At 47.6% G+C, this 24,810-nt stretch overlaps 1 protein-coding gene across 1 annotated transcript in view; it reads left to right on the top strand.

Moving 5' to 3' along the window:
• The first annotated feature begins 1,433 nt into the window (after window positions 1-1,433).
• The window catches only part of TAF8 (TATA-box binding protein associated factor 8), a 30,709-nt gene continuing 7,332 nt past the window's right edge, over window positions 1,434-24,810 (top strand). Inside the window, exons 1-5 of the mRNA XM_040424115.1 lie at window positions 1,434-1,497; window positions 12,117-12,270; window positions 23,207-23,305; window positions 23,391-23,453; window positions 24,421-24,545. Coding sequence (XP_040280049.1) covers window positions 1,450-1,497; window positions 12,117-12,270; window positions 23,207-23,305; window positions 23,391-23,453; window positions 24,421-24,545 — 489 coding nt within the window. The 5' untranslated portion in view covers window positions 1,434-1,449. The remainder of the gene's footprint in view (window positions 1,498-12,116; window positions 12,271-23,206; window positions 23,306-23,390; window positions 23,454-24,420; window positions 24,546-24,810) is intronic.

Here is a 24,810-nt window from a genome sequence, read left to right on the forward strand (position 1 = left end):
CTAGCTGCAGGGTGAGTGAGGTGAGGGCGGCCGTGGCGAGGTGACTAGCAGAGGCAGTCTCTGCTCTGGCAGTTGGGTGCTTGCTAGTACCTAGAGTACACTACCATCACATAGGATAGCAGTAGTGGGTCCTCTTACTAGCACCGTTCTAGCCACATGTGCAGCTGCAAATGAGCTCTGCAAGTAAGAGGACCCACTGCTATCCTACAAGTACTGGTAGATGTCACAGCAGAGTCCTATGAATCATGTGATGGTCTATTGCCCACAGACCATCACATTCATAGCACAAGCGGCAGCTATATCATCATCATAAATGCTTCATCATATGCCAGCAGGGTTATTAACATTGCCTCCAAGCCCGCCATTATTGCTCACACAGGGCTGGTCAGCACTGGAAATATGGGATTGCAAGTGCAACACCTATAGGAGCCGTGACTGTCACCATATTGCCGTGAATGACTGGTTCCAGCACAAGCGGCAGCTATATCATCAGTCACTCACAGCAATATGGTGACAGTCACTGCACCCATAGGGGTTGCAGTTGCAATCCCATATTTCCAGTGCTGACCAGCCCTGTGTGAGCAATAATGGCGGGCTTGGCAGCGATGTTAATAGCCCTGCTGGCATATGATGAAGCAAACTGAAAGAATAAGTGAAGGAAAATTAAGAACTATGTACCTCCCATGCTGCAGAATGACACATATAGGCCGAATGCACATGGCCGTGAACGGTCCGTGGTATCCCGGCCTGGATTCCTGCTGACAGTATGATCTATATGAGTCTATTACTGTAGTACAGTGGCGGCATGAAGCGCACGGCGTCAGTGCTCTCCTGCTGACCGTTTACGGCCATAGACTGATTCCAGCACAAGCAGCAGCTATATCATCATCAATATGGGCATGGGCACGGTGGGCGTGCAGGGGTCTGGTGGTGTTAGGAAATGGTATTGAGGGTAGGGGGGCCTAAATTGAATTCTTGCACCAGGGCCAATGAGCCTATAGCTACGCCCCTGGCTGCAGAACATCATCATGAGGCTTCATGCAGTTCGCCAACCAAGGATCCGTGAAATATGAACACCTTCCATGTGCTCTCTGCATTTTTCTCACTTCCATCAATAGAAATGGCGCTTCTCATCTGCAGCATGGACCAGAACGGCCCTGCGGATACAGAAGAACACGGAAGTGTGTACGGATCAACTGACAGCACACAATAACGCATGAGGAGCAGAGAGCATGGCTGTGACAGTAATGCAGGGGACAATTCTCTTTCTGCACACACAAGGTTATTCTTGGCTCAGTACCAGTGTCCTGTCCTTCTCATAGCATGTCACCACATGTGCTGTGCTTTCCTCGCAGTTATCAGTACTGGACAGTTCTCCACCAATGACTGACGGCAGCGAGACAAGACTACATTTCCCATCATCCTTTACGCAGTGACGTCATATCCAAGATGGCAGAAGGCTCTGTGGCTGTGGCCAGTTCTGGAAGCTCTAACACGGTAACCTTACATCTTCGGGGTAACGAAATTCTGCCGGGCGCAGCAGTTACTACAGACACGTTGTGGTCATATTAGTGAGGCCACAATATGTCGGGATTTCCAACTATTCGCATAGTACAAGGAAGTCAGCGATAGGCGGAATCTAGTCACGTGGTAAACTAAGAGCGTAATCGTGATAGGCCGGGATGTGGGGGGTAATAGGTTCGGGCTATGTGGAGTCCGGTATATGGATAATGTGCGAGCGGTAAGGGCGCAGATACTGAGGGGCTCGGGGATAGTTACACATGCAGGATGTCGGTGACGATTATGCGCTGAAATCCTCATCAAGTCCGCCATTATGTAACACCATTCACATGCTCCTGAAGATAATCCCACCCTGAAATTGCGTGAATTAACGTCACCAAAACTGCATAGTGTAGACTGAGCACATACATCTGGCTGCGCCTGTACAGCAGAATAAAGCTCATCAAATTGTTGTTTTTGCCTTTTTTTTTTTTTTTTTTATAAATTGCAGCATATTTTAGAATCTTGTTGACTGGGCAACAAAATTGCATTATTTTTTTTGTCTCCTCTCTTGTCAAATGTGTGAAGTGATGAGTAAAGTGGCCCTGGTCTTACAGGAGAAAACGTACACGTAATATATACGGATGCTCGTGGCGGAAATAAAAGACAATTCCAAACGAGAAGTATCTGATTGTGGGGGTCTGACTGCCAGGACCCCCAGCAGTCCAGAGCGGTTTCATTCAGCTCTGTGGGACGCGTGGCTATTTGTGTTGGGCGAGCACACCATGCTCGAGTCTCCTCCCCGCACGTTTGTTGGCTGTTTGACATGCAGGTAAGTACTGCCATTCACTGTAATGCCGTAGCCATGTTGGTTAATGGCATTACAGTGATTGGCTGGCCGGAACGCGTCATAGAGTGCTATATAGCACCCAATGACACGTGTTCGGCTCAGTCTTAGGCCTCATGCACACGACCGTATATTGTTTCCGTGTCCGATCCGTTTTTTTGCGGATAGGATGCTGACCCATTCATTTCAATGAGTTCGCAAAAAACGCGGACAGCACACCGTGTGCTGTCCGCATCAGTATGTCCGTTCCGTTGCTCCACAAAAAAAATAGTGCATGTCCTATTTTTTTTCTAGTTTGCGGACAAGGATAGGCATTATTACAATGGATCCACCAAAAAAAACGGATGCCATACAGAACGTCAGCCGTTTTTTTGCGGATCTGCAATTTGCGGACCGCAAAACACATACGGTCGTGTGCATGTAGCCTTAGTCAGGGAGAAATTGTTTAGGGAGTGAAATAGGAATATTTTAGTTTTTATACTTGTTATACACCCAAAAGTCCTTTTAAGGACTATAGTTGTATCTGGCAGCAATATATATTTTTAGCGCAATCTGGGCTAGATAGCTTGCAATAGTTAGGCCGCTGCAGACAGCATAATTATCTGCGCTACATCTCCTGTGTAACGTGTGCGCAGCCTAAAAATATCTGTGACATCCAGTGTACTTTTTCCGTAGACGGTGTCCGCTGCGGACAGTTACATTACCTGCGCTACATCTCCTGTATAACGTTTGCGTATCCGAAATATGTGACATTCAGTCGAATTCTTTTGCTGCTAGTGACAGTGACATTACTTGCGCTATACCTCCTGTATAATGTTAGCGCATCTGAAATATCAGTGACATTCAGTGTAATTCTTTTGCTGCTGGTGACAGCGACATTATCTGAGCTACATCTCCTGTATAACGTTTGCCCATCCTAAATATCAGCGACATTAATTCAGTGTAATTATTTATTAGCCGGTGGTGACAGCGACATTACTTGGGCTATTCCTCCTGTATAACGTTTGCGCATCCTAAAAATATCTGTGACATTCTGTGTACTTTATTTGCGCATACAGTTACAAAACCTGCGCTACTGTACGTGTGACATACTTGCAGGCATATTTACCATTTAATATGCGCAAGGCGAGCAGTAATGGACAGGGAAGTGGTCGTGCTGCTGATGGTGCATGCAGAGGCCATGGCGTGGTGAAATGGTGCCTGCTGCCACAGCACAAGAAACACACTCATCCACGATACCTAGCTTCATGTTCCAGTTTGCAGGGCGGAGCAGGACACCACTTTCGAAGTCACACCAGTGCGACCAGGTGGTCGGTTGGATTGCAGCAGATAATGCTTCCAGTCGGTTAAGCACCACCCTGTCTTCCACAAAGTCCAGTCTCAGTAGCCAAGAGTCTGGTCAACAGAATCCTCACCCTGATACTCCTTCCACCTACCATGGAGAGTCTTGGCAAACAAGTGATCCGACACTCGGATAATCTGAGGAGCTCTTTTCATCGCCAATTCTTTATTTGGCTCTCTCGCCAAACCCGCTTGAAGAGGGACATGAGGAGATCTTGTGCCCTGATTCCCAAACTCTGGAGCATCCACAGTCAGAAGAAGATGACGGTGGGGAACGGCAATTAGTGTTTCACAAGGTGGATGATGATGAGACACAGTTGCCAATAAGTCAACCGCAATTAGTGTCTCAAGAGGTTCATGATGAGGATGAGACACAGTTGTTAATAACTGAGGTTGTTAGGTCAACAAGTCAGGAGGATGACCAGAGTGAGGAAGTTGAAGAGGAGGTGCTGGACGATGAAGTCACTGACTTAAGCTGGGAAGTTGGCAAGCCGAGCGAGGACAGCAGTACAGAGGGGGAGGGATCCACAGCACCACAACAGGCTGGAAGAGGCAGTGGGGTGACAAAAGGGAGAAGGCGGGCCACAGCGAACAGGCCTGCAATTGTTCCACTGAGCACCCCCTTGCGGCAATCTCCCTTGCCAAGGGGTAGGTGTTCCTCAGTCTGGTGCTTTTTTTATGGAAAGTGTGGATGATAAAATAATTGTCATTTGCAACCTGTGCCGTACCAAAATGAGCAGGGGTGTGAACACTAGCAACCTCACCACCACCAGCATGATCCACCACATGGCATCAAAGCACCCTAATAGGTGGGCTGAACGCCTGGGTCCACAACCAGTGTTTGCGGGTCACACCACTGCCTCCTCTTCCCCTGTTTTACGTGCTGGCCAATCCCCTGTCCAAGACTCAGGCCCGGATGCCTCCCGTCATGCACCTGGACCTTCGCAAGCACCATCAGCTAGCACATCCACTTCTGTGTCCCAGCGCAGCGTACAGATGTCTATACCCCAGACCTTTGAGCGAAAGCGCAAATACCAGCGACCCAACCACAGATCATAGCACTAAATGCGCACCTTTCCTTGGAAATGTTGCCATTTAGGCTTGTGGACACTGAGGCTTTCTGCAGCCTGATGGCGGCAGTCCTGCGGTACTCTGTCCGCAGCCGCCAATATTTTTCACAGTGTGCAGTTCCCCAGCCTTACACCAGCATGTGTCCAGTAACATCACCCGCGCCCTGACCAACGCAGTTATTGGGAAGGTCCACTTAACGACTGACACATGGACAAGTGCTTTTGGCCAGGGACGCTACATTTCCCTGACTGCACACTGGGTAAACGTTGTGGAGGCCGTGAGCGAGTCGTACCCTGGGATGGCACAGGGGCTACCGACGCCAAGGATTGCGGGCCCTACTTTCATCAGGGTTTCCGCCGCCACCTACGTTAGTGGCTGCAACCCCCCCCCCCCCCCCCTTCTCCTCCTTCACTTTCACCTCTGAATTATTATCTTGCAGCACCAGTCAGCCATCAGTCAGTAGCTGGAAGCAGTGTAGCACTGCAGGGGAGAAGCGGCAACAGGCCATGCTTAAACTAATCTGCTTAGGTGACAGCACACCGCCCCAGAGCTGTGGCAGGGGATAAGGGACCAAACCAAGCTGTGGCTCTCGCCACTCAACCTACAACCAGGCATGGTTGTGTCTGATAATGGCCGTAACTTGGGGGTAGCTTTGGAGTTCGGCAAGCTCGAACACCTACCATGCATAGCCCACGTGTTTAACCTAGTGGTTCAGCGGTTTCTCAAAACCTACCCCAATTTGCCTGAGCTATTGGTGAAGGTGCGCCGCGTGTGTGCCCATTTCCGCAAGTCATCGACAGCTTCCGCCGGTCTGGCAACGCTTCATTCCGCATGTTGGCCAGGCTTTGTGAGCAGCAAAGGGCAGTAGTGGAATACCAGCTGCAACATGGTCGTCGCCTTTCCAGTCAGCTTCCGCTCTTCACAAGCGACGAGTGGGCATTGATGTCTGACTTCTGTGAGGTTTTACACCACTTTGAGGAATCAACACAGATGGTGAGCGGTGATAACGCTATTATCACTGTAACCATCCCACTTTTGTGTCTGCTCAAACGCTCGCTGCTCACAATTAAGGCAGACGCTTTGCATGTGGAAGAGAGAAGAAATTACACAGGGTGATAGCCAGACCACCCACAGTTTGTCTTCTCAGCGTGAATTGGATGATGAGTAGGAGCAGGAGATGGTTGCCTCCGCTACAGAGGGTAATACCCATGGAAGTTTTATTCCATCTGTTCAGCGTGGATGGGTAGAAGAGGATGAGGAGAGTGAGAGTCATCCTCCTGATGAGGACAGCAAAGTGTTGTCTGTTGGGACTCTGGCACACGTGGCTGACTTTATGTTAGGCTGCCTTTCCTGTGACCCTCGCGTTGTACGCATTTTGGCCAACACCGATTACTGGTTGTTCACCTTTCTCGACCCTGCTACAGAGAACTTCTCATCTCTCATTCCTGTGGTGGAGAGGACGAGCAAAATGGTGCAATACCAGAAGGTCCTTGTGGAAAAATTGCTTTAAAAATTTCCAGCTGACAACGCTGGCCGCAGAGTACATAGTTCCTTGGCCAACCGAGGAGGGGAGACTAGGGGAACACACACCAGTTTCAACAGAGGCAGGGCAACACTCTCCAAGGCCTAGGACAGTTTTATGACACCCCGCCAGCACCCTCACCCTGATTCGCGGCCTAGTGTCACAAGGATGGAAAATTTTTGGAAGATGGTGAAGGAGTAAGTTAGCAGACCGTGTCAGCGTCCTCAGTGATCCCTGTGTGCCTTACAGCTATTGGGTGTCCAAGCTGGACACGTGGCACTAACTGGCGCTCTGCCCCTTAGAGGTGCTGGCGTCCCCCGCCGCCATTGTTTTGTCAGAGCGGGTATTTAGTGCTGCTGGGGGCATAATAACTGATAAGCGAATCCGCCTGTCATCTGAAAATGCTGACCGGTTGACTCTTATAAAAATAAACAAGGCCTGGATTGCCCCTGACTTCTCTACTCCACCAGAGGAAAGCGGCTGAACATAAAGGCACTCTAAATGTGGCTTTAATTGTGTATTGAATACACTGTATTCCCATGCACCCCTTCCACCACTAAAAAAGGGTATATGGTTCAAACTCCCTTTTCTCGTCCTCCTCCTCCATCATATCAAGATGCTTATTAGGCTGCCCTCGCTCCTAATGTTTTAGAGGGTCAGCTCAGCAGCGGGCCCTCACCCATAATGTTTTAGAGGGTCACCAGCTGGTCCTCGCCCATAATGTTTTAGAGGGTCAGCAGCAGACCCTCACCCCTAAATTTTTAGATGGTCAGCTCGGCAGCAGACCCTCATCCACAATTTTTTTTTAGATGGTCAGCCCCGGCAGCAGGCCCTCGCCCACAAAAGTTTTTAGATGGTCAGCTCGGCAGCAGGTCCTCACCCCTAATGTTTTAGAGGGTCACCAGCAGGCCATCAATCATAATTTTTCAATGGTGTGTATTAGGGGTGGGTGATATGGCCAAAAATCTATATTGTGATATAATTTTAAGCATGTGTGATATGCGATATATATCGCAATATATTGTTTTCTATATTTGGGGGGGGGGGTGTTTTAAATAAATTTTATTTTATTTTATTTTTTATACTTTTTATTTAATAACTATTAGCCTCCTTAAGGGCTAGAACCCTTGTCATATTCACCCTAATAGAGCTCTATTAGGGTGAATAGGACTTTACACTCTCCCTGCTGCCCTGTGCTTTGTGCACACAACAGCAGGGAGCTGACCATGGCAGCCAGCCTCTGATCCGCCCCCCCACCCTCTGATCCGCCCCCCAGCCACTCATGTGCCCCCCAGCCACTCATGTGCCCCCCAGCCACTCATGTGCCCCCCAGCCACTCATGTGCCCCCCAGCCACTCATGTGCCCCCCAGCCACTCATGTGCCCCTCAGCCTCTGATCCGCCCCCTCAGCCTCTGATCCGCCCCCTCAGCCTCTGATCCGCCCCCTCAGCCTCTGATCCGCCCCCTCAGCCTCTGATCCGCCCCCTCAGCCTCTCATGTGCCCCCCAGCCCCTGATCCGCCCCCCAGCCTCTCATGTGCCCCCCAGCCTCTCCCTCTTATCAGCCCCCTCTGGTAACTCAAACCTCCCCTCCCTCCCCAGTATTAATCATTGGTGGCAGTGGCCACAGGGTCCCCCTCCCCCCCCATCATTGGTGGCAGTGGGCAGTTCCGATCGGAGTCCCAGCAGTGTAATGCTGGGGCTCCGATCGGTTACCAGGGCAGCCCCCAGCCTCTGATCCGCCCCCCCAGCCTCTGATCCGCCCCCCCAGCCTCTCATGTGCCCCCCAGCCCCTGATCCGCCCCCCAGCCTCTCATGTGCCCCCCAGCCTCTCCCTCTTATCAGCCCCCTCTGGTAACTCAAACCTCCCCTCCCTCCCCAGTATTAATCATTGGTGGCAGTGGCCACAGGGTCCCCCTCCCCCCCCATCATTGGTGGCAGTGGGCAGTTCCGATCGGAGTCCCAGCAGTGTAATGCTGGGGCTCCGATCGGTTACCAGGGCAGCCCCCAGCCTCTGATCCGCCCCCCCAGCCTCTGATCCGCCCCCCCAGCCTCTCCCTCTTATCAGCCCCCTCTGGTAACTCAAACCCTCTCTCCCCAGTATTAATCATTGGTGGCAGTGGCCACAGGGTCCCCCCCACTTCATCATTGGTGGCAGTGGGCAGTTCTGATCGGAGTCCCAGCAGTGTAATGCTGGGCTGCCATGGTATGTTAGTGAGCAGCATTATACTCACGTGCGCCGTGGCCGCCGGGCGCTCCTTCTTCTCATAGGTCTGTGCGGCGCATTGCTAATGCTATAAGCATTAGCAATGCGCCGCACAGACAGAAGAAGGAGCGACAGGCGGCCACGGTGCACGTGAGTATAATGCTGCTCACTAACATACCATGGCAGCCAGGACTTCAGTAGCGTGACTTCTGGCTGCCATGGTAACCGATCGGAGACCCAGCATTACACTGCTGGGACTCCGATCGGAACTGCCCACTGCCACCAATGCAGAGACTGAAAAACATTCCCGGCACCCGACCTCTGACAGGACGCTGTGATCCGCGTGATTAACCCCTCAACTGAGGGGTTAATTGCGGCGGATCGCAGCGTGCAGTCATAGGGGCCGGATGTGGCCGGTGTTCTGCCACTTTTCTATACCCGGACAAAAGTCTATACCCGGAAGTGATGTAGCTGCACCGGAAGTCACGTGGACGCGTTGGAATCAGCTGGAGGAGGGGGTGTTCTGCCAGATTACTATACTTTAGCCGAATGCGCTTGCGCAGCGCGCACACCCCCTCCTCCAGCTGATTCCAACACGTCCACGTGATTTCCGGTGCAGCTACATCACTTCCGGGTAGCTCCGTGGTCATATCGCGGTCCGGCGATATAGGTGATATGCACAAAATCCATATCGTGGCACAAATTTTATCGCATATCGCCTATATCGCCCACCCCTAGTGTGTATTAGGCCTGCACGGTATATCGGCAAAGCAATCGTATCGCGATAATCACCGATTGCGATATGGCGATTTGGCCGACCCAAAAATGCTGCGATTATTTTTCGCTTTATAAGACGCACTGTGCGTCTCATAAAGCGATGGTTGACTTTTTACGTGGCTGACACTGATGTTTCGGCGGCCGCTATGCTGCACAGCGCGGCCGGCGATACATCAGTTACAGTGCGGGGAGGGGCTGGAGGCAAGTAGTGGCGGGCCCTGCAAACATAACTGTCTTTGTATGCAAAGTCTTTCTTTACTGCTAAAACAATCACTCTCCTATTGATAAAATCACCAGCCTCTGTACTCACTATGAATGCACTGCAACGAGCGGGCCGGCCGGCGCATGACTTCAGTCAGTCGCGCTCCTGCTTCATTAATGAAGTGGGAGGAGCGTGACTGACTGAAGTCATGCGCCGGCCGGCCCGCTCGTTGCAGTGCATTCATAGTGAGTACAGAGGCTGGTGATTTTATCAATAGGAGAGCGATTGTTTCAGCAATAAAGAAAGACTTTACATACAAAGACAGTTATGTGCGCGGTTTAGGACACATGAGGGGACATTAATAAAGTAATGCTATGACACATAGGGCCATGAGTGGGACCAGCATAATATGCTATATGTGTGTTATCCACACATATAGCATCTTACACTGGTCCCCCCCATTGGCCCTATGTGTCATAGCACACATCCCCCATAACGGTGCCATCCAAAGAATCCCCCATAACGGTGCTATCCAAAGAATCCCCCATAACGGTGCCATCCAAAGAATCCCCCATAACGGTGCCATCCAAAGAATCCCCCATAACGGTGCCATCCAAAGAATCCCCCATAACGGTGCCATCCAAAGAATCCCCCATAACGGTGCCATCCAAAGAATCCCCCATAACGGTGCCATCCAAAGAATCCCCCATAACGGTGCCATCCAAAGAATCCCCCATAACGGTGCCATCCAAAGAATCCCCCATAACGGTGCCATCCAAAGAATCCCCCATAACGGTGCCATCCAAAGAATCCCCCATAACGGTGCCATCCAAAGAATCCCCCATAACGGTGCCATCCAAAGAATCCCCCATAACGGTGCCAACCGGAGATCCCCCCCCCATAACGGTGCGTCATCCACAGGTCCCCCATAACAGTGCGTCATCCACAGATCCCTCATAACAGTGCCATCCAAAGATCCCTCATAACAGTGCTATGCACAGATCCCCATAACAGTGCCATCCACAGATCCCCCATAACAATGTCTTACCCAGACCACCATTAGTTCAAAATCCACCAAAAGCACACCTTCTGGTTCAAAATCTTTTTTTTCTTATTTTACTCCTCAAAAACCTAGGTGCGTCTTATAAAGCAAAAAAATACAGTACCTGGGTGACGGGTCACGGCAGGGGCTCCTGTGGCGGCGTCAGCGGCTCATACGGGAAAATCCAAGCAAATAGACCTCTAGCACAATTCCCTTAAAATATTGCATCGCATATCGTTATCGCAATTTTTAGGGCCCTAATCGCAATTGCACAAAATTCCCATATCGTGCTGCCCTAGTGTGTATGATACCCTCCTTTATGTGTAATAAAGGGTGTATTGGACTGCCGGTTCCTTGAAATTTTTGGCAACCATTTCCCTTAGTGCATAGGCTTTATGAGTGTAGGAGTCTTACTACCTGAACAATTGTACCACCAATGCTGTCTGGAACCCCTGATGAAGCCAGATTAGCTGGCGAAACATGTTGGGGGACAGAGTTTAGTGTTTTTAGCTTCTGAAACCTGTCTGTTCAAAGTGAAAAGTGCAGCTTAGCGTCAGTACAGTTCAACAAGCGAACAGTGGCTGATCATACTATTATAAAATACACAGGACGTTTAAGTACTGAGTGCTATATAGTTAGCAAGTGTGTGACTTGGGGAGTGCACCCCCATTGGTCACAGCAACTATTGCACATCAAGCTCACAACAGACAAGGCATTATTAAAGTTATTTATAAGTATTTCTTAAAGGATAACTGTCACATTTAGACCCTAATTTCAATTTTCATATATGTAGTTACTAATAACAATGGTTCTCCCATTGACTTCTATTGTGCTCGGGTACTCGGTAGAGCACCCGAGCATCCCGAGGTGCTCTACTCGAGCACAAAGTGCTCGATCAACTCTATTGGCTATCTCCAGCTGTACCATAGAGGTGAATGGAGTCACAGCAACTGTGACTAGCGCTCCATCCACTCCAGGGCACTTCAATGGGGCTTGAAAAAAACAGCAATGACTCTGCGTGGATTCCGTGTCCGTATGTCCGTTCCGCAACAGGATAGAACATGTCCTAATATTGTCTATTTTGCGGACCAGGACAGGCATTGTTACAATGGATCCGCAAAAAGAAAACGGATGCAACACGGAAGAAGCCGAAGATCTCAGCGCTAGACGTGAAGTCTAGTGCCGGCAAATTGTGTGTGGGGGGGGGGGGGGTGTTTTGAAGGAAAGGCGTTAATATTGAGCACCAGGGGCAGCGCTGGAGCTGTGCTCATACCGGATAAGCCAAATATCTAATCTGCATAGGACTAAAAGTCAGAATTTCCCCTGATCACCGGCACTTTCCGTGAAAATAAAGGAATAGTTTTAATCAGCTTGATCAGCTATATGCCTGGTTGTATAGGGTTGATCCTGTTAACAGAGCCTCTTCAATCTAATGGTACAAAAATACCATTGTTGATGAGGTTGGCCAGTTCCCTGCACTGACGACGTCTCTTGAGGATAGGAAACTCGCCAACCCCTTTAATAAAGGTAATACAAAATGTCACTTCTATTGGCAGCTAAGTAGTTTAGTTATTTTGTATTGTTACTTTTTTCTCCTTTTAATCCTAAGCGATCTTGCCGTGGCACCTCCAACCCTTCGGATAACTACATATTGGCCCGCCGAAGGACACTCCAGGTGGTTGTCAGCTCTTTGCTCACAGAAGCTGGATTCGACAGTGCAGAGAAGGCAGCAGTAGAAACGCTGACGGAGATGTTGCAGAGCTGTAAGTCTGTCTGTCTTATGGTTTGCTCAAAGGGCTTTTGCTTTTTGTGTAAGCCCTGACTTGCGTAAAAATGTTTGACTTTTTGCCCCTTTTTTTTTTTTTACACTACAGTTGCAATTTTTTTTTACAGAGGTGCCTACGTGGCTTAACAGATTTAAGATTAATTGCACCAGTTTTCTGGCACAAGTTACACCTGAAATCTCTGACATCTCATAGCTGCTGTAGAGTGCAGACTCTGGGGCACAGGTGTGCCAAGATGCGCCAACATTATTAAGAGATCTGCACCTCTGAGTAGATTTGCTCCATCTCATGCCACTGCAAACTAGATGAAGACTGGCTTTAGAAATGCCAGTCATGTTAAAGTGGCCTTTTTTATTCAGAGCATAGTGGCTTATATTTAGTGGCCATGTGGAGCAATCTATATTGTGTCAGAAATGGCAAAAGCTCTACAAATACACAAACTCTTCAGAAAACCGCTGTGTGAGAATTTCAGAGTTCACTAGGGACTATAAAGTAATATCTGGATGTATTAAAAGAAGATAAACTACAACAATGGCAGAAACAGCATTGTCTGAGAGAAGTCGGAGCTCTTCGGGCCCCCACATTATGTGCTTATGCACACGAACGTGTTTTCCATTTTTTGTGGATCCGTTTTTTGCAGACCGCAAAATACATACGGTTGTGTGCATGAGCCCTAACATTAATGTTTGAATGATGGAAATTGGAGCTCCTTGGGCCCTCACGTTAACATTAATGTTTGAATGATGGAATTCAGAGCTCTTCGGGCCCCCACGATCAAATTGATGTTTGAATGATGGAAGTCGGAGTTCTTCGGGCCCCCATGATCACATTAACATTTTGTGTCCTTGTGTGAATGTGGTACTTTCTGTACAAGTCTATCAGACATATTTCTTTACATCTTAGTAAATGGAGTATGCTGCGTACATTCATTTCCTCTTAGCCAGTACCAAAGCCCACTTCGGATTCCTATTTTAAAATCTTTTTAAATATGCAGATATGAATACAGTAGTAATTCACCAAAGTCTTCAGGAAATACGAATTTTGCCTACACAGAGCCAATACATTTAAGGACTCATGCACACGACCGTATGTATTTTGCGGTCTGCAAAAAACGGATCTGCAAAAAATATGGATGACCTATTTTGCGGTACGGAACAGCTGGCCCCTAATAGAACAGTACTATCCTTGTCTGTAATGCGGACAATAATAGGACATGTTCTATTTATTTGCGGAACGGAAATTCGGACATACAGAAACGGAATGCACACTGAGTAGCTTCCGTTTTTTTTTGCGGACCCATTAAAATGAATGGTTCCGCATACGGTCCGCAAAAGGACGGACACGGAAAGAAAATACCTTTCTGTGCATGAGCCCTAATGCTGTATGGAAACAGCATTAAAAACAAAGTTTTTGAACGAATCGACTTGGGATCTATGATCTGAAGCTCGATTCCCTCAATCCTAGTGATAACTGTTCCAGGTAAGGAAACCATAGGGCATTTTTCACACGAGTGAGTTTCCACAATGTGTTTTTCACTGATGGTTGCTAGGAGATGTTGAGTGTTAGGGTACTTTCACACTTGCGGCAGAGGATTCCGACAGGCAGGTCCGTCGCCGGAATTAATGCATGTCAGTGGAAAAAAATGCCAGATCTGGCATTCTGGCAAGTGTTCCGGAATTTTGGACGGAGATAAAACCGCAGCATGCTGCGGTAGTATCTCCGTCCTGAAAAGTAAAAAAGACTGAACTGAAGACATCCTGATGCATCCTGAACGGATTGCTCTCCATTCAGAATGCATTCGGATAAGGCCTCATGCACACGACCGTTGTTTGGGTCCATTCACTTCAATGGGGCCGCAAAAAATGCGGACAGCACTCCGTGTGCTGTCCGCGGCTCCGTTCCGCGGCCCCGCTAAAAAAATATAACATGTCCTATTCTTGCCCGCGCTTTTATATTGCCGGCGCCCGTTCTGTTCCGCGAATTGCGGAAGGCAACACGGGCGGCTTCCGTTTTTTGCGGATCCGCGGTTTGCGGACCGCAAAAAAACTGAACGGTCGTGTGAATGAGGCCTAAAACTGATCAGTTCTTTTCCGGTATTGAGCCCCTAGGACGGAACTCCATGCCGGAAAAGAATAACGCTAGTGTGAAAGTACCTTTATTCTTCAGTTTTTCTTCATGCGCATGAAAAACGCACCAAAACTGATTGCATCCGCGCAGAAAACACTGAATTTAAAGGCTATGTACACCTTTGGGGGCATTTTTTTTTTTTTATTGCATCGTACTTATTTTCAGCTAAAAAAAAGTTTTTGATTGTTTTTTTTTATTAACAATATGGAATCCTTTTTTCTGTACAGAGCTGACATACTCTACTAGCTGCATGTGAATTTTCTCTCTTCAGTCAGGCAGGTAGCTGACTGACTCCTTATCTCTGCTCTCTGACTCATAGCTCAGCTCTTACTTTACTGATAAGAACTTGGCTTTTATGACTTCTCAGTAGTTTAGAGATAAGGTTTATTAGATGACCAGCACAAAGTGAAAAAGTACCAGTGACACAGTTAGAAAAACAGTTAACCCTTTGTGACAGAACAGCTCAAGATTTTTTCCATAGCATCATCACGACGGCATACAAGGAGATTGACCCCTGACCTCTGTAGGGGCAGGAACAGAGAAAGGTTAAATACCCTCCTCCCACCACCAACACCAGTGTTTCCTGTCCCTACAGAGGACAGGGCAGAGAAAGGTCTCCCTGTATGCAGGGAGATGAAGCTAAGGAAATGGAACCTGTTTATTTTTTATTTTTCCGTTACCTTTGGGAAAACGCCGGCATCCAGCATGGCGTCCCCCTGCCCTCCCGCGGTCCAAGTACTAACGCTGGGCAGGGGGTTCAGGGCCTATCTCGTCCTGGTTATTCCGGGGCCTGTTCCCTGGCGCAGACTCCCTCCTAGCCTACTTGGGCGATAGCTGGGTGCGCGCCAGCGCATGGAGCGCATGTTTATGACGTCACGGCCGGCGACCCGGAAGTGACGTCGCGGCGGCAGCGTGGAGCCCAGTTTAAAACCGAGGCATAAACGCTGGTTACCGCCCGTGTCAAAACGCTCCCAGGATCGGTCCCCACTGGTGCGGAACCCTTGCCTGCAGAGAGGACGATGTCGGCATCTGAGCGATCCCCCAGAGCTGAGCCACCGGCGCTGCTACCAACTGTGAGTCCCCTTCGGGGGTATTGTTTGTGCAGGTCAGGGAGTCTGTTGATCCCCCTCTCCTGCTGTAATAGGTGGAAGGGGGAAAAAAGAGAGAGAGGAAGTTATTTTCAGGGGCAGCTAGCTCACTTCTGCTGACCCCCTCTTGCTCTCTCTCTCTCCCTCTAGTGGTCATACCCTGATGCCCTGCCTTCTCCTCTCTTTTAGGCTAAAGAAGCCCCAAAAAAAATCAAAAAAACACTCAAATGTATCTCCTGCAATAGCAGACTTCCTGACTACTACCCTAAAAAGTTGTGCAAGTCTTGTATTTCTAATATTGTACGGGATGAAGCACCCTCCTTAAAAGAGGAATTGAAAACTATGATTCAGGAAGAGATCCGTTCATCCCTGGCCCACCTGTCCACTAATCCCCCCGACTTGCCGCAACCTAAGAGGAAGCGGGCTAGGTCTCCGTCCCCTCCGGACCTAGAAGTTATGGCGGATGAAAGTGCCCACTCCGTTAAGTCATGGGAAGAGGGGGAGAGAGTCTCTGATACAGACTCAGTGGATGACAGTCGTAGATATTACTTTTCTACAGAAGAAATGTCCGACCTATTAAAGGCAGTAAGGTCGACCATGGGCGTGGAGGAAGTGCAACGTACCCATTCAGTACAAGAAGAAATGTTTGGGGGCCTAAGGGTCAAGAAAACTCGTGTGTTCCCCATTAACGAGAGTATTAGGGATATGGTCCTTGATGAGTGGGCAGATCCAGAAAGACGTCTGGGAGTCCCGGCTGCGTTCAAAAATAGGTTGCTTTTTGATCCAGAGGAATCTAAAATTTTCAATGAAATTCCCAAGATCGATGTACAGGTGGCCAAAGTGAACAAGAAAACATCTCTCCCATTTGAAGATACCTCCCAACTTAAAGATTCAATGGATCGTAAAGCGGACAGTCTTCTCAGGAAATCCTGGGAGGCGTCCATGTTCAATATTAAAACCAATATTGCGGCTACCTCAGTCGCCCGATCCATGTATCTTTGGTTGGGAGAAACTCATATTAAGGATAGAACATCTAGGGAACAAATTCTTAGTTCTCTCCCTCTTTTAAAATCCGCCACGGCCTTCCTGGCGGATGCCTCTGCCGAATCAGTCCGATTCTCCGCCAGAGACGCGGCACTTTCCAATGCAGCCAGAAGAGCCCTCTGGATGAAGTGCTGGTCGGGGGACAAGACGTCTAAATTGAAGCTCTGTTCCATACCCTTGTTTGGCCCGGTGCTAGATAAGATTCTAGAGAAGGCCGCGGACAGAAAGAAGGGGTTTCCGGAAGATCGCCCCTCCAGACGCCGGTATCCTTTTCGCCCCTCCTCGGGTCAAGAAAAAAAACTACAGGGGGAAAGGGAAATCAGGACGTTGGAGCTATCCAAAAGGAGGAAAAGGAAGAGGCCAATCCTTCTCCCACCCAAAATCCTCCGATAAGCAATGACGTCGGGGTGGGGGGAAGACTCTCAAGATTCCTGGGGTCATGGGAATCCATCTCCCAGAACCCCTGGATTTCCAAGGTAGTCGGGGCAGGCTACCAAATAGAGTGGTCTTCAAGACCCCCAAACAAATTTTCACTGACACGGTTCCAAATGAACCTTTGGCAAGGAGTCCAGAAACTTCACTTAATGAATGTAATCTCACCGGTCCCGCCTCCAGAAAGAGGCAGGGGTTTCTATTCTACCCTATTTCTAATCAGGAAGAAAGAAGGCACTTTTCGGACTATCATAAACCTGAAACCACTAAACAGATTCATCCGTTATCAAAAATTCAGGATGGAGACCCTAGCATCTACAATCCCTCTGCTAAGCAAAGACGTCTTCATGTGCACAATAGACCTACAAGACGCTTATTACCACATTCCCATTCACACCGACTCACAGAAGTTTCTCCGGTTTGCAATCCAGGATATATCAGGGAACGTCCATCACTACCAGTTCAGGGCCCTTCCCTTCGGGATTTCATCTGCGCCAAGAATATTTACCAAAGTAGTGGTAGAGATGGTCGCCTTTGCCCGAAGACAGGGACTTATGATAATCCCTTATTTGGACAATTTCCTTCTAGTCAGCGAAAGTCTCAGCCAAATCAGTTCGAACCTGAAGCTTTTTCTCTCCATCCTAGACGATCTGGGGTGGATCGTGAACAAAGGAAAGTCCGTCCTCACCCCCTCAAGGGAAGTTCGTTTCTTAGGGATGATCCTAGACTCCCGAAGGCAAGCGGTATTCCTACCTCGAGACAAAATATCAGTTCTCCAACAAAAGATCAGGTCCTTTCAAAAAAGAAGATCCTGCTCTATCAGAGAGGCGATGAGTCTGCTGGGCCTGCTAACATCCTGTATTCAGGCAGTTCCCTGGTGTCAAATACACTTCAGACCCCTACAGTCCTGGATCCTGAGTGTCTGGAACAGGTGCCAATCCTCTATAGATCATCAAGTAAGTCCACCAACTCAGATTCTGCAGTCCCTAAATTGGTGGAAAGACCACGGAAACTTATCACGGGGAAATCCGTGGCAGAAGACTCCCCAGGTCCAGGTAATAACAGACGCAAGTCTGTCCGGCTGGGGTGCAAAGGTGGGGGATTGTATGTTCCAGGGCACTTGGCCAGATTCGATCAGATCCCAGTCATCGAACTTCAGGGAACTGAGAGCAGTCTGGGAGGTGTTAAAGGTAGCAGAGGAGATGTTGTGTCATCATCACATAAAAGTGCTGTCGGACAACACTACGGCCATTGCCTACATTTCCCATCAAGGGGGAACGCGGTCCGTAACCCTACAAGCACTGTCAACAAAAATCTTTGCTTGGGCAGAACAGAATGTGGCCTCGATATCGGCAGTTCATCTGAAGGGAATACTAAATCAGGAAGCGGATTTTCTCAGTCGCCACAGAATCGACCATACAGAATGGTCTCTAAGTCCAGAAATATTCGGGCTAGTAGTAAGGAAATGGGGGATGCCCGACGTGGATCTATTTGCCACCAGGGCAAACTCAAAGGTGGAAACATTCTGTTCCCTAAACCCCAGGGACAGACCTCATGCCTTAGACGCCTTCGCCATTCGTTGGCATTGGAATCTGTGCTATGCCTTCCCTCCACTTCCTCTAATTCCGAAGGTGGTACAAAAAATTCTTCAAGACAAGGCCACGGTGATTGTGATCGCTCCCCTATGGCCAAAGAGAAGCTGGTTCTCATCCCTCCAAAAATTTTCCCTACAAGATCCATGGCTCCTTCCTGTGCGGGGGGATCTACTCCAGCAGGGTCCAGTTCTACACCCAAACCCGCAGTTTCTGAAATTGGCGGCTTGGATCCTGAGTCCCAAACCCTGAAGCTTCAGGGCCTGTCAGACGAAGTTATTTCTACTTTGAAAGCCTCCAGAAAGAAGGTAACGTCAGCAATTTACCTTAAGATCTGGAAACGTTTTTGTTCCTGGAGTGGGGACGAATCGCCACATTTGCGTAAACCCAACATCCAAAGAATACTGGATTTCCTACAGCAAGGTCTGGACCTGGGACTTAGACCCTCTACCTTGAAGGTCCAAATCTCAGCCCTAGGTTGTTTCTTTGACCAAGATATAGCCGGCCATCGTTGGATCAAAAGATTCATTAAGGCGGCGACGAGGCTCCGCCCAACGATCACCGCCCGTGTCCCTTCCTGGGATCTGAACGTCGTTCTTACAGGCCTTACTTTACCACCCTTTGAACCCATGTCTGACTGTCCAATAAAATTATGGTCCTTGAAAACGGCCTTCTTAATTGCGATAACTTCGGCCCGCAGAGTAGGGGAATTACAAGCCCTATCAATCAGGGAACCCTACCTCCGTATTCTAGATGATAGAATTATTCTCTGTTTGGATCCTGGATTTCTCCCCAAAGTCGTATCCAATTTTCATCGGAGCCAGGAGGTTACCCTACCTTCTTTTTGCCAGCACCCCTCTAATAATAAAGAATCAGCGTTTCACTCTCTGGACGTTAGACGGGCAGTCCTAAACTATATCACGGTGACGGGGAAGTTTAGGAAATCTGACAATCTTCTAGTCCTGTTTGGAGGAAGATTTAAGGGCCAAAAAGCCTCCCGGTCCTCTATAGCTAGATGGCTCAAAGAAGCCATTAGTCTTTGTTACCAAATACAAAACCTTACATGTCCAGTCAACATTAGGGCCCATTCCACTCGGGCCATGTCTTCCCCTCAGGCGGAGAGAGCTGGGGCTTCTCTGGAGGAAATCTGTCGTGCTGCCACTTGGTCCAGCATTCATACATTTATAAAGCACTATCGCCTGGATCTTTCCAGATCTTCTGATCTGTCCTTCGGGCGGAAAGTCCTCCAGGCTGTAGCCCCCCCTTAACTGATATATTTTTTATATCTCCTTGTATGCCGTCGTGATGATGCTATGGAAAAACCGGAATTAGTCTTACCGGTAATTCTGTTTCCATGAGATCATCACGACGGCACGTTATTCCCTCCCTATGATTTAAATCGTTTTTGACCTAGTAGGTCTCTAGAAGGTATGAAGTAATACCTTTGTTTCACTATTTTCCACCACCGGGTTGCTCTGTGTGATTTTGGAAACACTGGTGTTGGTGGTGGGAGGAGGGTATTTAACCTTTCTCTGTTCCTGCCCCTACAGAGGTCAGGGGTCAATCTCCTTGTATGCCGTCGTGATGATCTCATGGAAACAGAATTACTGGTAAGACTAATTCCGTTTTTTTTTTATAAAGGCCAATTGAAAATATGATTTTTACCCAAAAATGAATAACATGCAATGATAAAAAAAAAAATTGCCTCCGAAAGTATACATAGCCGTTACCTTCTTCCAACAAAAGGCAGTTTGGACAAAATGCCAAAGCCCCATTTTTCAAATCTGACACGTGTCACTAGCAGTGATGGCCAGTTCGCATTGTTCGCCCGCGAACATATGCGGGCTGCCATCTTTTTTCACAAGTCCGGCGAGTCACAGGTAAGCCCTTACCTGTCTGTGCCTGGGCCGCGAGCCGGTCTGAAAACAAGTGCGGTCACCAGGAGCAGGCAGTTCCGAGAACAGCCCGATGAAGGCCCCCGGTGGCTGTTCTCGGAACTGCCTGCTCCCGCTGACCGCACTAGTTTTCAGACCGGATCGCGCACAGGCACAGGTAAGGCTACTTTCACACCTGCGTTTAGGTGTGGATCCGTATGGTATCTGCACAGACGGATCCGCACCTATAATGCAAACGCTTGCATCTGTTCAGAACGGATCCGTTTGCATTACCATGAACAAATGTTTTGTTCATGATAATGCAAACTGATCTGTTTTGACTTACATTGAAAGTCAATGGGAGGCGGATCCGTTTTCAATTGCACCATATTGTGTCAGTAAAAACAGATCCGTCCCTATTGACTTACATTGTAAGTCAGGACGGATCCGTTTGGCTCAGTTTTGTCAGACGGACATCAAAACGGCAGTGTAAAGTAGCCTGAGGGCTTACCTGTGCCTCGCTGGACTTATGAAAAAAGATGGCAGCCCGCATATGTTCGCGGGCGAACAATGCGAACTGGCCATCACTGGTCACTAGTAATAACGCTTTTACTTATCCAAGTGATTCTAATATTGTTTTCTCATGATACATCATACTTCATGTTAGTGATGAATTTGCTTTGATATGTTTTACCTTTTTATGTGTAAAAAAAAAAAAATCTGAAAAATTAATTTTCTAAATTTGAATTTCTCTGCTTTTAAGGCCTCAGGCACACGGACGTTTTTTTTTTGCGGTCCGCAAAAACGTTTTTTTCTTCCGTGGGTCTTCCTTGATTTTTGGAGGATCCACGGACATGAAAAATGAAAAAAAAAAATCTAAGTCAAGTTTGCCTTTGAAATGATAGGAAAAAACGGGCACGGATCACGGACGCGGATGACAATCTTATGTGCATCCGTGATTTTTCACGGACCCATTGACTTGAATGGGTCCGTGAACCGTTGTCCGTGAAAAAAATAGGACAAGTCATATTTTTTTCACGGACTAGAAACACGGATCACAGACGCGGATGCCAAACGGTGCATTTTCCGATTTTTCCACGGACCCATTGAACGTCAGTGGGTCAGCGAAAAAACCGGAACAACGGCCGCGGATGCACACAATGGTCGTGTGCATGAGGCCTTAGACAGATATTTGTACCTCAGAAGATAGTAATTTAACATTCACCATATGTCTACTTTATGTTGACATTATTTTGTAAATATTATTTTATCTTTTTAGGACGTTAAAAGGCTTAGAAGTTTGGAAGCAATTTTTTAATTTTTCAAGAAAATATTCAAAACTGTCTTTTTAGGCTGGTTTCACACGGGCGTTGCGGATTGGGGCCGGATGCGTTCAGAGTGCGTTCAGTGAAACTCGCACTATTTTGCAAGCAAGTTCAGTCAGTTTTGTCTGCTGTTGCGTTTAGTTGTTCAGTTTTTTTCCGCGCGGGTTGCGGGTTTTGATGCGTTTTTCACGCGCTTGATAAAAAACTGAATGTTTACAAACAACATCTCTTAGCAACCATCAGGGAAAAACGCATCGCCCCCGCACTTGCTTGCGGATGCAATGCGTTTTTCAAGCAGCCCCATTCACTTCTATGGGGCCAGGGCTGCGTGAAAAACGCAGAATATAGAAGATGCTGCGATTTTCACGCAACGCAGAACTGATGCGTGAAAAACAACGCTCATGTACACAGACCCATTGAAATGAAATGGTTATTATGGACACAATATATTATGGACACAATATCCAGGCCTCTGGTTCTGATGAATAGTGGGAGGCCTGGATATTGTGTCCATAATATGGGCACAAAAAGCCCTTGTATTACACCTGTTTGAAAAGTGGCTGAATATTGTTTGGCTGAATCTCTACTTCTCTCTTCTCCTTGCACTCTATCAGCACATCCCGAATTGTCCTCTCTCTCCTTTATGCTGGCTGAGATTACAGGGGAGGAGGGGCTGTTTTAACATGGCATATCTGAGGCTATATAGCAGTTAGAGATATGAGACACTACTTACTATCTAAGCTTTAAAACAAGACCTTAGTGCTAGCTGCCATACAACCGGAGCTAAAGCCCTTGGAGATTGGCTTGAGAGTTGCAGCTATATTCAGTTCTCACTCAGTCCTATTTCTAACAGCTGTATCGGAGCTAGCACCATGATCCTAGTCTTGTTTTAAAGGTTTTTCTGGGATTTTAATATTGATGACCTATCTTCAGGTCACTATCCTAAAAAACGAAGGGAAGGCTGTGCTCGCACAGAGCGCAGCCTTCTCTTCAACCAGCTGAACAGCGGGGGAGCCGGGTTTCGGACCCCCGCCAATCTGATATTAATAACCTATCCAGAGGATAGGTCATCAGTATTAAAATCCTGGAGAACCCTTTTAAAACTTAAGATTGGCAGCTTTAAAACAAGATCTGTTAAAGCATCCTTCGGCACAGCCATCAGTAACAAGGATGTATGAGTTATTGAAGTACAACCTTCCGAGGATGTATGAGCTAGTTCTTGGCAGGGAAAGGGTTAAAGTGATTCTCCTGATTTTGTGGACACTGAGAAATGGCATATATGGAGAGTTAATTCCCATAGCATTGTTTTCAACCGAATGTTGTAATGTTGACATGCAACATTGTTTCTACTACACACACACATTATGCGCAGGGATGACAATATATACCGGTAAAGCATCATGATGGTTTATATTGATGTGTTTTAACCACAGATCTCACTGAAGTTGGTCGCAGTGCAAAATCCTACTGTGAACACACTGCACGTACACAACCCACTTTACCAGACATTGTAGTTGCCCTAATTGAAATGGGTGAGTACTTACTGTACATTGTCTAGTTATTGGTTTGATTTTTACCACAAATTGAAGTTTTAATAATTTTATGAATTGATTGCAGGATTTAATGTGGACACTCTGCCCGCATATGCCAAGCGCTCTCAGAGGATGGTGATAACTGCACGTAAGTCTTCTATGGGAATTGTTAAATGGAATTTGAATGTTTTAGTGTCTGCTGACGAAGATACCAGTTCAGTGCCAAACGCATTGCCTTTTACAGTACCTTAAAGGATTTCTTCACATCACCCAGCCATCACATTAGTTTTAGTATGAATTGCTACGCCCATCATCCCTTATCCTTTTGATTCCATATATAATTTTTTTTTTTTATATACATATACATGGTTTGTTGGTCAGCTAACAGCTACCGTAGATTTCAGACTATAAGATGGAGGAGGAAAATAAGAAAAAAAAAAAGGCTTACAGTCCAAAAAATCCTCTCGCTCCACCATGTATGTTTAGATTGGTGAAGCATACATACCATATTTATGTGAATGGGGAGCAAAGGATCAGACATATGGAAATGGAACCTGCCTTCAATAATTACTTAAAACTGAGTGGTCCTTCTGCTTTAAAGGGGTTTCCAGCCTTTACTAAGTGATGAACTATCCTCACTAGCTCCTGATCGGCGGCGGTCCCACATTTTGTACCCTTGTTGATCAGCTGTTTGGGTGTAACTCAGTCACCCGGGACACCAGGGTTACACAGCTCCATCAACTGTGGACAGCGCTTTTCACTACTGTGCTCCTCCCATTGGGAGCAGCACTGTAGTAATGAGCTCCCTCCATTACACAGTTTATGGTGCCGTGTAGTTTTGGCGCAGACTTCCGGTGACAGAGCTACACCTGAACATCTGATCAGCGGGGGTGTGAGGTGTCAGAGCCCCACTCATCAGATAATGATGTTCTTTCGTGAGGGTAGGCTGTCACTTAGTAGAGGCTGGACCCCTTTAAGGCAGACTGTTTTTAAGAAGTAATTGTATTAAAGGGGCCAGCCTAATGTTTAAATGGAAATGGTTATGAATTTTAAATGTTTCTTTGAGCCATGTAATTGTAAATTTGACTCTATAAACTTTATATTTTTTCTTTTAGCCCCTGTGACAAATAATCCTGTTGTCCCAAAAGCTTTGATAGCGGGGCAGAACAAGCCGCATCCTGCACATATTCCAAGTCATCTTCCAGAATTTCCAGATCCCCACACTTACATTAAAACTCCGGTAAGAAGAGTGGGAAAATAATATTGATTCCATTTTGTTACAAGTTCTGTTCTATACCTACACAGGACACGTACGTTATTTGGGAAGGGAGAAAAATAGCATGAAACGGTCAGGCTTCACTAAACTTATTAAAAGGGTTGTCCAGCCTATTTTAAGTCATGGCCTGTCCTCAGGATAGGCCATCACTAGCTGATTGGCAGGGGTCTAACACTCCTCAGCACCGTTGATCAGCTGTTTGGCTGTAGCTCCGTCGATAGAAGTTGGC

The sequence above is a fragment of the Bufo bufo genome, chromosome 3 (genome assembly GCF_905171765.1).
Source record: "Bufo bufo chromosome 3, aBufBuf1.1, whole genome shotgun sequence".
Lineage (NCBI taxonomy): Eukaryota > Metazoa > Chordata > Amphibia > Anura > Bufonidae > Bufo > Bufo bufo.